This window comes from Thunnus thynnus, chromosome 4 (genome assembly GCF_963924715.1).
Source record: "Thunnus thynnus chromosome 4, fThuThy2.1, whole genome shotgun sequence".
Classification (NCBI taxonomy): Eukaryota; Metazoa; Chordata; class Actinopteri; order Scombriformes; family Scombridae; genus Thunnus; species Thunnus thynnus.
In genome coordinates, this window is record NC_089520.1 from 23,567,227 (window position 1) to 23,582,293 (window position 15,067).

Here is a 15,067-nt window from a genome sequence, read left to right on the forward strand (position 1 = left end):
ATTTTGAAATGTTACTATTATTAGTGGTTCAACTTTCACACTTTAAAACCTACTGTACTGTATAGCATTGCATGATTGTTCACCCACATTCATGTTTGTGTTTTGCTGTTGCAACCATCGCCTCAAGCCGTAGGCCACACTTTCTCCATCCAAAAACCTGCTGGGCAGGGTTCCTTTCTCTCTCTGTGAGACTCTTCACACATTTCTTTTTTTTAACCCTGATTTCCTTCCTTCTTCTCTCATTTCCTTCCATCCTTCTTTCCTTTCTTCTACTGTGTGGATGGTATCCTTCCTTCTCCCCTCTCTCTGCTCGCCCCTCCGCTCACTCCCCCAGCCTCACCTCTCTCACACTAATCTACCACGCATCTCTCTCTTTTAAATTAACATGCAACATGAAAAAAAAAGGGACGACAGCGGAAAAAATTAAATGCATTTAATAAATGCCTGACTTCAAATCGCCCGGCTTTTCAGACTCTCCCTATTCACAGTCCAATGAAAGGGGAGAAATCATTCACCGGGAGAGACAAAGCCGAATGAAAATATAATTCCGCATTGTGAGGCGCTTTTGTCCTGGCCCGTCAAATCGCTAATGGCGAGGCTTTTGTTTTGTGGCGGGCGCTCTCAGGCTGGCGGTGTCGTATGGCGGTGGCAACGCATGCCCCATAATCACCACGCTTTGTGATATTAGATTATAGGGGCAATTAATGGCGTCAAACCTTAACTACTCAGCATTCAGTCTGCCACACACACGCATTCAGCCTTAAACACATGCGTGCAGGCACGTTCACGCACGCACACTTCCATGTATATTCACATGCACACACACATACAGTACAGTATATCAGCACTTACACACACGCACGTGCATTTAGTTCTGGCGTCAGCCAACACACAGAAAGGTGCTATAACTCCAATAATTATTACAGCCGTGACTTGAAAATGTCAATGGTGGTGTGTATAAAATAGAATGTATGAGTTGTCAGGGAGGAAGAATGGGATGCACAAGAGCAATTAATTACAGCTTTTCATTTGGCAGCTTAGACTGACAAGGCCCGGCAGCGGGGGCAAGCTGGCATGACGCCAAGCGCACCCATCACCACCCCCACCTTACTCACAACCCTTTCCACCTCCCTCCCATCCCCTCTGCCTGTTCCTTTACCAAGTGCCACAACATCACCCTTCCCCTATCTCACCCCACTCTGACTGTCTTTTCTTCTTCTTCTCCTCCCTCTCCCTCAGCTAAAACACACACTCATGTGCTACAGCTCATTCATCTACATCCCCTAACGCACTCCTCTTCTACTTCCTAGCCCACATCTGCCCTGCGCTCTCAAACCTCCTCCTTTCCACCCCTTCACTGTTATGTGTGGCTGGGAGTGCGTTTAGTTAGGGAAGTCTGGATTGATAAAGACATAGACAGAGTCTGGGACCAATGACAGACGCATAGAGAGGAAAAGAGACAGAAGGATGGAGGGAAGGATAGAGGGAGGGAGGGAGGGAGGGAGGGGGAGAGAGAGGCCAGGTGGGAAAGAGGGTGTTAGTATTTATGGCCGAGCTTGTTTACAAAGTCAAATCAGCTCTTTAGAGATTTAATTTACCAGTGACAGCTCGTCCCCTCTCTTGCTCTCTACCGCACAATTCCCTCTCCCATCACCCTCCCTACCTGCCATCCCCTCAGGTGGTGAGTAGATAGACTGCTCTGAAGAGAGCTACACACACGCTGGCACTTTTGCACACCCACACACACAAGCCCACACACAGACGCACGCAGTCTGACCATGGGAAAGATTGATATTTCACCACCGAGTGAATATAGATAAATGGCCAATTTTAGAGGCGGTAACTCACTATTTCTCTGTAAATCAGCCACCACTTCTTAACAGACAGGATTATTTGTGTTGAAAAAGCAGTATAGTTTATTAATGTGTGGCAGTGAAGGAAGAGCTAGTCATCCCTCAGCCTGTAAACAGAGAGAAAATATCAGCTCTCGGATTCAATCTCACTCCCCGTCTCTCTGTAAATATCTCTCAGTGCCTCAACTGCTCTGTGTCTTTATCCCTTTCATTGTTGTCTCAAATCTTAATTTAGTTAATAAATACAAAAGAACTCCGTCAGCAGACTTTGTGTGGTTTTTCATATATTGTGTCTGCTTTTATGTGCGCACATTGTGTCTCAGTTTCTGTTTTTTTGTGGTTAGTTTGTCTTCAGCTTTACAGTGTTTGTAATCAGATTAGCATATCTGCCCATCATTGTGTACAATGCATGTGCATTGAGTGCTTGCACAACACATCTGTAAGAATTACCACGTTCCTCTCTTAGTCCTCTCACTCCCTCTCTCTCTTTCTCTCTATCTCTGCCTTTGCCTGCCTACGGTCCTATCTGATGAGATAGACATCTCATCAGATAGCCACTTTGTTGTTCCTTTCTTCTTAGCTAGGCTTGACTGTGTGGAAAAAAAATCGGAGGCTGTCCTAATCATGTGTTTATGGAAGTAGATAAGATTTTATGTTTTATAGGGCGATTGCATATCTGTCCATGTATCTCTGCCTGTTGTCACATAAATTGCCTTTTTTTTTTGACAACACCAGGAAAGTGTCAACAATACGTATGCATCAGTATCATGGTGTATCTGACTATTTATCTTTGTCTGATGTTGCCAGCTTTTCTCAGCGCTGACTGACAACAGAGAATGAAAGACAACACACCTCTCTAACTTTACCTGTCCATACCAGCATACTGCACAACCTCCATTGAGATTGTTTGTTTTGAGTTGAGCATTCAGTTGCAGGCACAGTCATGCTTAAAGGTCGCTGTGCTGGCTGGGCTTTTTCACACAAAGCTTAACCCATTGATTGAGTTGTCCTACTTTTGCAAGCTAGTATATAAGTGCTTTTTTTAAAAAAAAAAATTAAATGTATGTGTGTCCCTGTGCTTTCTCCAGGTGCCAGTGTCCATGGCTATGATGAGTCCACAGATGATCACTCCTCAGCAGATGCAACAGATCCTGTCTCCCCCTCAGCTCCAGGCCCTACTGCAGCAACAGCAGGCTCTTATGCTACAGCAGGTGAAACACACACACATTCACACACACTCACACTCTAGTTGGACTCAGTCCCAGGCCGGCATGTTTGGATGTGTCTGTTTTAGTAGGCGCTGACACACACTGGGCATGATTGTATCTTATTCAATGCTCGGTGATCTTTGAAGATAAACACACATCCACATATCCACTTACACACAGATTGTCATTTCGAATACCTCCTCTTTAGCATTGTTGCTGGGAGAATGTGCATGCTCCCACCTGCAGGCACACACCTGCACACCTAATGATACACACACGCACACACACACACACACACACGCATTTGTAATCTTTTTAGCATCAGCCAGTGAATCATAGTGATTCAGGAGTGTGCGTTGATGCCCGGCAGGTGATAGAGGGGTTGCTATGTCGACATAAACCAATAAACACACCTCATCTGCAACAGATCTGTCAAATACTCAGCCACACCAACCTGCGACCTCCTACCTACACACACGAAACACACATGGAGCCTTGTAAAGGATGTGAAGTGGACTACTAACAACGTGGAGATAGAGAAGTAATTGCGGCATAGGGGATGTCTAGAAAACACATTCATACACACATATGCAAGGCTAGAGCAGACAGTAGATTTAATAAGGAGCGGTAGCTTTAGGCGAGTATAAATTGCAGTGGGAAGATCTGACAACATGTATCATAATGGAAATGTGAAATGTGCTGGCTTCCTGGAAACAGACATGCAGACGGTTAAGAACCTCTTCACCAGCTCTTTTTTTCTCTAACTAGGAAAAAGGAGACGGAGGGGAGAGGGGGTTGATAATGCACACTCACACACACACACACACACACACACACACACACACACACACGCATTACACTCCCACTATTAAAACCACTGAGTTTAACATTGCTCACCCACTTAATTAACCACAGTATGGACTTGCTCTTAGTGTATATCTGCAAATCAGGCACTTTTACACACACACACACACACACACACACACACACACACACACACACAGACGCAGAATAATCAACCAACATATCACTCACTGGAGCATTAAATTTCATATCCCCATGGCAATACAGCATTGTGTAAGAGTGTGTAAGTAAGGTTTACGGCCTACTGCTGCACAGCATTTGTGTGTTTGGACGGGCACACATTTGTGGATTTGCATGTGAGTGTGTGTGCGTGTGAGTGTATGTGTTTTAACCTTTAAGGTTCCTCTAACCTTTTCTTATGCTACAGCTGCTCTGCCTTTCTTTCTTGGTGTGTTCACTAAAGTCAAGGTCATGGTAATAGGCTGGAGAGGTGAGTGCCTCACTTACACATACTCTTAATGCACAAAGCCACTGAATCAAATCATTAAAAAGACCTTAATTATCACTTAATTATTCCCTCAACTCACCACTCTCCAGCCAAGTGTGTATGTACGCGTGTGCACGTGTGTGCTTGCATATGCATTTGTCTGTGTGATGAGGAGGCGATCAGGGCTAGTGACGCGGAAAAGAGAGATTAACTCCGCCTAAGGAGCGATAAAAGAGAGAGAAGACAGATGGAAAAGAAAGAGAAGCAAAGAAGGAATTAGTCTTGCATTTAAAATAAATTAAGGATAAGAAGGAACATAATAATACAAAAGCACAGTAAATTATGCAAAATTGAAGCTATGGCTGGGATAAGATTGAAACTGGAAATGTAAAACGGCATTGTACAGAAACGGTGGGACCATTATATTACACAGGGTGTGTGGTAAGGATGGGTAGTGGTGTGTACTCGGCTCACTGTAGGGTCAGACGGATGAGAGACCGAAGCAACTGCTGCGCTGTGAAGTCATTCTCTGCTGAAAAGCCTCTTTGAACATTTGATGCACCATGAAACAAAGACAAACTGCAGACGGACACATGTACAAGCCGTTCTCAAGAGGATAACCCCCCTCCTCGCATACACACACAGATACACACACTGTGGTCAGTGTGAGTTTTCCTGTTCGCCTTGCTCTCCTCTTAGCAAGATTATAATCTTAATGGAGCTTCCTGAGTAAATTAATGATTAGCAACTCAAACAAACAGACAAGCTGTGGCCAGTCAAAGGAAGGTTGATACAAAGTGTGTTGTGACTCACTCGCCTCGTATTTCTCCCCCTTTCCACCCACCTCCTCCCCCTCCCTGTGCCTTCCCATTTCTGTGTCTGCCTCTAGTTACAGGAGTACTACAAGAAGCAGCAGGAGCAGTTGCATCTCCAGCTTCTGACTCAGCAGCAGCAGCAGCAGCAGCAGCAGCAACAGCAGCAGCAGCAGCAGCAGCAGCAGGCTGGGAAGCAAGCAGCAAAAGAGGTGAACTTAACCAAGTACACACTCACTCAGCTCAAGCACACTCTGAAGTACACAAGTACTCTTAAACGCAGTAAAAGTGGTTGACATGGGAGCCTGCAGAAGGAAAAAAAATCACATCAAGGGTCTAATGTAAAGAATGAAGGATACGTACAGTATGTTAGCTCTCTTTTCCTTTCTCCCTTTCTCCGCTCTCATCCTCCTTTTCTCTGTAGTTTACTGTTGTGTGTACAAGCTTTTCTCAAAACAAGGATTAGTGAATATGGACTGTCATTTTTTCTTCCAGCCTTGCATGTCGAGGCAGTGAGGGAGTGCTGTGCTAAGCCATTCGCTTCCCTGCCAAAGCATTCATTTGCATGCCTTCAGCTGTAAGCCCGAGGTGAAATCTCTCTGTAGGAGGGGTCTGCCACTCTTTTAATTGTCAATTAACCCCGCCAGCACTAGGAGCCTCCCTTGCTCCCGCTTTCTCTCTCACACACACACACACACAAATATGAACCCATGCACACACTGTACCAGGTTTTAACCACAGCTGCGGTACAGTAGGATAACAGAGGATCAACTAGGATCACATCGTGGCACAACAAAGAGGATCTCAATCGATCAGACAAGATTACTGTCACAACCTGTGTGCGCGAGAGGGTGTGTGTGTATGTGTGTGCCTGTTTCTGTGTGTGTTGTATGAAAGAGACATTTTTACATGAATGCTCATTCACCAAATGACTGCTCATTCACCAAAAATCAGACACACAGAGGACCATGCAGGAGACAAACTTGAAGAGAAGGGCCTCATGAGACTTTCTGATAAACGCATGAGGAGACACATCCTAGATTTCTCCTCCTCTTCCCCCCTTCTTCTCCCACTGGGCAGAACCAACCCCCCCCCCACCCCCCCCCTCCCAACAAAGTCCTCGCCGACAGCGGTCAACCAAGTCGACCGTGACCAAAGCAAACCAGTTGTGGTCGTCTCGCATGTTGAGAGGGTGTCTGAACGGCTCTCCCTTTCTTCCTTCTCTCTGCCGCTGTCCCAGTTTTTAGGTTTGTTGTCCTGTAACAACTAGACAAGTGCAAACACTGGTCACACAGCTATACATACATGCAGAGAGGGAGAGGGTTGATGTGCGACGGTTCAATGCACAAACACATATACTTGGGGGAATATGCCTCCCTACAGAGCTACATACAGCTGATATGACTAAGGCCATTTTCAGCAGTCAGTGTTTTACAGTCGCTGCGAGCCATCACAACCGAAAACACCTTTTCAGTCATTTCTCTCATCTCGTCTGGTCAAGCAGCTGCTGTCAGACACTGAGACAAACAGAGAGTGTTTTCCATTGTAAGGCTGGCACGTAAGCCTTCAACTCATACTGTTCAGAGTAGTGATAAGCAGATCAGGTAGCATACATATGGAAGAAGATTTGAACCAAGTCTAGTCTTTTGAGTGGCTTCTTTTCTGAAGAAGCCACTCAGAAAACACGAGGACAGAGAAGGCAGCAGTAGAAGGAGGGAGGATAAAACTGAAAATTGCTGCTTTGCCTTTTGGAGTGGTTGTGCTCGAGTGGCTGTGACTTTTTGCCCTTTTCCCTCTTTTCTGCAATTCCTCTTCACTATCTTGTGCGTGGAAGTGATGCATCGAGAGAGAGAGAGAGTATGTATGTGTGTGTAGAGTCAGTGTTTGCGTGTGTCGCCGGAGCATTTGGGACTGGTCAGGAGTCAGCTTAATGAAGTGACTCTGACCGTCACAAGAGCTGCGTGTATGTGTGTGTCTGTCTGCGAGTGGCCATCTACAGTACGTGTGTGTTTGTGTGTGCGTGTGCGTATGTGCTTCTGTGTGACTGGCAGGCTCAGACAGTGTGTGATGTGCTCATAAATCACATTGACAGCCTGTTACTGCGCTAGCTTTGGCCACTCAGCCACAGCTAATGTAAACAGAACACAGACACACACACACACATACATACACGTTCACACACACACACAATGTGTTTTAAAGAACCATAGACATATCTCAGGAGGGAATGAGCGACAGAGGGGGGAGAGGAAGAAATGAAATGGACGGACACGTAGGAAAAAAGGAGGGGCTGGAGGGCTGGACAGAGGGAGACAGTTCAGGCAGGACACTCTGATTATGATAAACCATTTATTGCAACAAATGACAATTTGGCCACGTGACTCTGTTCAAAGAACTGCACTATGTAAGCATAGTGCAGTTCTATGCTTATCACGAAGCTTAAAGGATGTTTGTTTCTCCGTTAAACATTAATTACAATACTCTACAAGTCTACTTAACCAACATAGAATAACAACTAAAATTAGGACACTGTTTTAAGCCATTTTAAGTCAGATCACAAATATTAAGTACAAATATTAAAAAGTTTTCAATTATCTTGAAAACCGAATTTCGTCGGCCCATTGCATGAAAAAAAAAATTAAGCCTTTCCCCGTTTTCATCCTTCTCTGGTTTTCTTTTGTGAAGAATAGTTGTGCTTACTCCTCTACACCTCCCCCACACTGCCACCACACTCCTTCTCCCCAGGCACCAGTCTGAAAGGAAGTGACCTATCTGCCCTTCCTGTGAGTTCCTCTCTGTTCAAAGAGTTCCCGGCTGCCACTCTCTCTCACACACACATGCACACACAATGAGCAGTTCCTGAAGTTGTATTTATTTATTTTTCCTCTCCACAAGTTATCTGTGAGAGATAAAGTCCAACTCTCTCGGGGGTTAGTTGAGGGGAGGGGGGACTTCAAACAGTGCAGCACAGGCCAGGTCTACCCTAGACTTGGAGAGCAGGAAAGGGGACATTTATCACCGTAACACACACCAATATTATCGCCACGCGCCATGTAGTCTCTCCCACTCTCCCTTCTTCTGTTCATCCTCAGGGTCCTAACCGATTGGCCTCAGGCTCTTCTTCCTTTTAGTACGGGACTAATTTTCTCCATTCTGGCCTCGTAGCTCTCGCTTTGTTTTTCAGCAGCAGACAATTAACCTTTACATCATCCTTTAATTCATTTCTTAGTTGACTGTATACTTGGGTTTGTTCACACTGAATGAAGTCATGGTTTGAGTATACCAATTGACATCATAATAAAAACAGGGAAGAGCTTTTTTAAAGTAAAATTTTGAAAACCACTTAATCAGAGGCAAATTCTTACGAAATTTTGAATTTTAGCTTAAAATGTCAATTAAAAAAAGAATATAAATAAATATTTCTTAGGTGCAAGCAGATTTCTACAGGACTGCACAGGTTCAGTGTACTTTCATTGTGTGAAAAAAAAAAAATCAGACCATATTTTATTCAAACTTCTGCCATTCTGTCCTAATTTTGGTCACAAATTGCCAAAACAAAGCTCTCACAATCTGAACAAGAACCAGTGGGTCCTATATTGAATATAAAAGATTTTGGTGGTAATGAATTACTTCCAGAAGGGATAGAAATCATTTTCAATTGTATTCTTCAAATTGAGTCGAGATAAGATAAAACAAAATGAGATGGACCTTATCCCTGAGGGGCAGTTGGTTATCACTGCAGCAAAGAAGTAATACCCAACTTACTAACTTTTTCTACCCACTGTCTCTCCGTCTCCTTGCATACAGCAGCTAGGCAGTAAGCAGTTGGCCTTCCAGCAGCAGCTGATCCAGATGCAGCAGCTTCAGCAGCAGCACATCCTCAACCTCCAGAGACAAGGCCTGGTCCCACTGCAGCCAACCGCCGCCATGCAGTCTCTGCAGCAAGGTACGTGCACACACATACACGCACTATCATATACACAACCCTCAGCGTACAGCACTCAGTCACACACATGCACACATGGTCATAACTGCGTGTGCGCACACACAGGCATGTGCCCAATGCCGCATGTGAAGCCTGTTAAGTTAATCAGCCTATAAAACATAAAAGGAAACCTGATTGGTGGGTTTGTGGAAGGTACTCATTTGGATAATAGGTAAAATATGCCACTAAGCCCCCTGCTTGGAGGTGTGTGCATGTGCCTGTGTGAGTGTATGTGTGCGTGTGTGTACTTGAGATTAGCCAGACACAAGAACATCATCGTTTTGCTATTGCTGTGTGCCCACTGGATTTTTTTGGGTTCTTATGTGTAACTTCTCCTGCAGCCCCTTCATTTTGTCAGCAGGGTTTTAGTGCAATAAATGTTGACTGTTGACTGGTCCGCCCTTACTAAACATGTGTGTCTGTATCCACTTTTGTCTGTGCGCTGTGTACACACACACACACACACACACACACACTATCTCACACACGGAGAATGCTTTAGGGGCTCTTAAGTGGCCGTAACATTGCTAAAGCGCTGACTGAGTTGACCAAACAGACCAGTTTCCCTCCCTCTGTCTGATCTCTCTCTTTTGCTTTCTTTTGCTCCTGCACAGTCACAAGCAGTCACACACAAGCTCACACACTCTCCTACTCGCTTTGTAATGTCAATCAAAAGAACACAGAAATAAAATCAGTTACATTTCCCAAAAGTTCATTGCAGATAAGCTTCATACAACACCCGAAAATCGCTCAGAAACGTTAGTGTGATTTGTGTATTATATGTGTGTGTTTATATGCTAGGGGGCAGGGTGTGCGTGTGTGTGTGTGTGTGTGTGTGTGTGTGTGAAGGGGATCCACCAGAGGGCAAGTGGAATTACCAGTTTACAGAGAGAGAGTAAAAAAAAAAGGAGTGGATGCAAATGGAATACAAATGAAAAGACAGAGGCTACAGTTTTGGATAGAAGAGTGTAATTTTTCAGACAGTTGCAAACATTTGGCTTCGGCATCTCCTTCTCTTTTTCTTTCCCTCTGTATCAGAGTGGAATTTCCCTGCAGTGTGAAAGAGCTGGTCCATTGTGACGGCTCAGCCAGGCGTGAGCCGGAGCATTCCTCTGGCCAGCCATGCCACACAAACACACACACAAACACTCGCACACAAATGCACATGCTTAAACACTCGCACCTACACACACAAATGCACACACTGTTGCCCCGCCTCAAAGGGCCGTTGTGTCCGGTGGGTAGGTGGTGGGGTGGGTGACACGAGGGGTCCTGCTATAGTTTTTGTTTCTCTCACTGCAGTGAGATGGGAGCGCTTCTTAGACATCTCATAGCTGCACGCTAAACACAAAACCTACTATTATAGTAAATTTTAATGTGTAAGCACACAAATTGGAGTTTATTAATTGTTCTGATGGATTGTGTTAATACTATAGATCTGAGCAAGCAGTGAGATTTCTTTTCAAACTTGCATGCCCTAATTCTTAGCAGCTTCTTTCACTCTTATACGCAAAAAAAAACATTGGACTTGACTTCATCCTGTTAGACCCCACCTTCTAAGTAACTTCAGGCTACTTTCTAGCATGTCTCATTTGTCCAGGGACATCAGTGTGAAATAAATATGACCCTAGCAGCCAGATATGGTGTGTACGTCTGAAATGTGTGAGCCAGTAATGGTAAGCAAGAGCACTCTCATCTTCTCAAATGCTTTGTATTTATCAAGACTAGCTGGAAGATGTTGTGCAAGTACATTTTCACCTGAGTGCACACAAAACCAGGATGTTTGTTTGCATATTTGTTCTGCTCTCAGCTGCTTACAGCTTGTGTTTGCTTGCTTTGTACATTGCTGATTTTCTCCAGAGTCTCTTCTTTTCTCTTAAGTAATTTTTTCTCAATTTTTTTGATTGAATGGATGGATGTGGTTTTAGCCAGTCTGATAAGTGAAAAGAGGAAACACTCTAACAATCCGATAACTACTTTACACTTTCACTCTCTGGGCGTGTCTACAGATTGGTCGGGTTTCTTGGATAATACACACACACACACACACACACACACAGACATCCATGCACACACACACACACCACCTCATTCCTCCATAGTGAGAACTTTTGTTTTGGCGGGACCACAGAAGAATGCAGACAAAGCAGACATAATATTTGGATTGCTGCGAGGTCTCTGAATGTGTGTGTATGCGCAGATGTGTGTGTGGCTGCGTGCGTGCATGCACGGTAAGATCCATTGGAGTTGGCTGTGGCATTTTAGGCGTCTCTCTCACTGTGAAATTGGAGCAGAAATAACAAAGCTGCGACTAGAGAGAGCTCAAAGTGTGCACCCACCCTGTTCAGACAAATAGTGGTAGTGACAGGAGCAGTGGTGCCGGTGGACAGTAGGAGTTACCAGCAGAATTAGAAAATAGTTGAGGAATAGTGGAGATGTGGAAAAAATAACAGAGACATGCAAAAATTAACCTATTGTTTGTATTAGTGGGCCCGATTTTCCTCTCTTAACCACTCCAAGCGGTCCTAATTGTTGCATTGTGTGTTTTTATGGGGATTAGAATGGTTGTCAGTCACAGCTCTCTGTGGCCTCAGTTTATTTACAGCATGTCTGTGTGTATCTATGTGGGTTATATTTTACATATTCTCTCATCTAAATAATTATTAACTATTTTCCTTCTTTGCTTAGTTTTTATTCGTTTAACTGAAACACCTCCATCACCATCATCTTTGCACTGACCATGTGAAAGTCCTCGACTGAATCAAGTGACACACATCACTGAGTTAACGGTGTTCCTTCTCTGCAGCAATGTGTCCGTCAGACCTCCAACAGCTGTGGAAGGATGTGTCAGGGGTTCCAAGCAGCGAGGAGGCCCTGAAACAGGCCGAGGGCCTGGACTTGAGCACCAACAGCTCTAATTCTACCTCAGCCTTCCCCAAAGCTGCCAGCGCTCACATCCCACTGCACAGCCTGCCCAATGGACAGAGCCACACCCCAAAGAGAGACAGGTACAGTTATGTGCTGCACGTCGAAATGCTTAAAATATCCACAGTGTGAGGGTGTGTCTGTCCTCTGTGTGACCCGTAGTCTCTCTAATTCACACGTTCTTGCTATGTTGTTTTCGGGCCTTTAACTTTTTAGCTTTTAGCTGTTCTTCCATACCTACGCATGCGAAGTTACAAAGTTACAAAACATGCACATGCAGCATACCACACATCACCAGGGTGTAAAAGTCTCTCAACTCATTTGATAGGAGGTGTGTTGGGTGCAATATGTTCTGCCAATATGCTGTCAACCACATGCTACTATGGTATGGTGGAGAGGAGAGGAGAGGAGAGGAGAGGAAAGGAGAGGAGAGGAGAGGAGAGGAGAGGAGAGGAGAGGATGGTGGACGCAGGGGAGGAGAAGTAGAGGGAGATAGTGACTACAGGCCACCTGGTAAAAAAATGGGATTTATTTGCTGGAATCATCTATATTTCAGGATCTGAATTTGCTGTAGAGAAAATTTCCTTGGTTCCATGTGGACATACTAGGGATGCATGTGCTAGGAGTATTAGCAGTCTACACACTGTATTAGAGTTATGTTGTCCCATGACTGTGTCGGTTGCTTATGGGCTTGTTTCCGTTTTTAAGAGCCAGACTGTTTGAGTGGATATCCTCCTTCACCAAGACAGACAGCGCAGATGACCATATCCCCCTTTACTCCAAAGGCAGCCAACCCCCCAGCAGCCAGTGAGTAGCACATACACACTCACACATACACACACACACACACACACACACGATCGACTCAGCGTAAGATAGAGAGACACACTCTGGAGGGTGGTCTGAAATGTCCTATGGCACTGATTCACTGCTTGCTCCAGGGGCATTGCTCTAGAGCTGACCCTGACCTCTGACCTCATCTTTGAGGGGGTCAAGGTGGGTGGGCATGTATTAATTAAAAGAACGCCCATTAGGTTATCAAATTGTGTCACACTGTCGTACTACCGCTACAGTGTGCAGAGTTGGCTACAGTAGATCAGGGAGTGGGTAGCATTAGTGTGTTAGCCTGCTAAGCTAATGCATGGCTGATGTGGAGGAGAATGTGGTTGCCAGCAGTTTGTCATGTCTTCTGTCTGAGCTGCTTCTGAGTTGCCTCAACCACAACCAGCACACACACACACACACACACACACGTGCAGACACACACGCACACATATAGCTCCAACCTCAGCCTGCACATATGATCAGGAAGAGGCAAAAAAGCAAAGGGAGAGGGAGTGAGACATGTTTCCATCTGCTAGACAAATGGTTTTTGTTAGACAACCTTCTGATGTTGATTTGGGAGAATCCCCATTCCAGTCCACACACACACACACACGCACACACATCCACCCTCATGCACACACACACACACACACATATAAATACACACATACACAGTCATGTAAATATACAGTATGTGGAGACAGCAGTCGCCGGCGAAGGTCCACGTCTGAACCACATCTGCTACTGGACCTGCCACACACACACACACACAGACACACACGCACCGTTACAGTTATTTTACCATGGGCCCAAACCAAACCTGGCCCAGTCCTTCTCCGTCACACACACACACACACACACACTCATAAATATGCACAGATACACACACAAAAACACACACATGCAAGCACACATAAGCATACTCTCACCACAAAAGAACAACCAGCACATGACGGCAGCCGCCGCCAATCAGTCATGGCTGGTTGGTCCTGTGCCGACTCTGTGTCAACTCCTGAAACATAAGAACACACAGCAACATTAACACACACACAAGGCACAACACACACACCACCAAGGACAAAAAGACAGGTCACGGACTTAAGAATGTGCTTCTGAGGTTGCTGGACCAATTCCCCTATTTGCCTGGCTTCTGTAACTGACCCCACTCTGCTCTATCCTCCTCTCTCTGCACTTGGCTTCGTGAACTGTACAAACTAATGACTGCTAACCAAACTCAGATGGCTGTATTGGTGCTACTGCTGCTGCTACAGTTAGCTTTACATGTCTGTGTTTGTGTGTGAGTTTGTGCCATATTAACACTTCTTATTCTATGTATCTGACTTTAATTGCTGTGTTCATAACAAAACATTATGAACAATGTAACAGCTGTTTTACTGTCTTACTGTTGTCTCTTTTTGTGTGTCTCTCCTTCATCGCAGTCATGAGGAGCATGCCGGCTCCCATCCCCTCTACGGGCATGGAGAGTGTAAGTGGCCTGGCTGTGAAGCACTGTGTGAGGACATGGGACAGTTCATCAAGTAAGTTATCCAGAAATGTGATACATGATGCGTAGTTTGGGGGTACAGACCACACTGACACTGATAATGCTCCACATAATGAAAACCTTTTATTATTGCTTCAAAGTTGAAGCACTGAATGCTCATGACATGTCATATTTTTAATATTGCTGTTGGAAAAAGACGACAGTGGCATTCTTAAAAGTTCTGTGTTGACCAATCATCCTGTGAAGGTGGCCATTTTTCAATTACGCACCCTTCAACAGCTCTTGGATGTATCTATAGTTTCCTTGGAGGAGTCATAAGGACAACGTTTTCAGATTTCATCTCATAATCTTTTATCCAAAATCTTTATTTTGAAGACATTGCATAAAGATGAATTAAGATCACTCAAATCTTCTTGTCCACTCATTCTTGCATTACATTGATAACCATCAGTATTGTTTTCAAATGTGCAGTCTTCTTGGCTAGAAATCCCCAAATCCTGCAGTTACCACAAACTTGGTTTAAAACCACATTAAAACTACCCTCAATTTCATCACTAATTGGTAACAAACACATAACAAGCCTCTAGTTGCATTGTAGGAAAAAGAAACCTCTGATTGAGTTTACTTGTAGGAACAAAAGATAAAGTAAAGTGAAACTACACTA

General features: G+C 44.6%; 1 protein-coding gene across 3 annotated transcripts in view; it reads left to right on the plus strand.

Moving 5' to 3' along the window:
• The window catches only part of foxp4 (forkhead box P4), a 95,670-nt gene that overhangs the window by 60,774 nt on the left and 19,829 nt on the right, over window positions 1-15,067 (plus strand). Inside the window, exons 4-9 of one of the 3 annotated variants that reach the window (XM_067587733.1) lie at window positions 2,942-3,064; window positions 5,242-5,376; window positions 8,975-9,110; window positions 11,956-12,157; window positions 12,783-12,881; window positions 14,339-14,437. In XM_067587733.1, coding sequence (XP_067443834.1) covers window positions 2,942-3,064; window positions 5,242-5,376; window positions 8,975-9,110; window positions 11,956-12,157; window positions 12,783-12,881; window positions 14,339-14,437 — 794 coding nt within the window. Of the gene's footprint in view, window positions 1-2,941; window positions 3,065-5,241; window positions 5,377-8,971; window positions 9,111-11,955; window positions 12,158-12,782; window positions 12,882-14,338; window positions 14,438-15,067 lie in introns of all 3 variants that reach the window. The other 2 variants (XM_067587732.1, XM_067587734.1) reach the window with 2 other exon arrangements.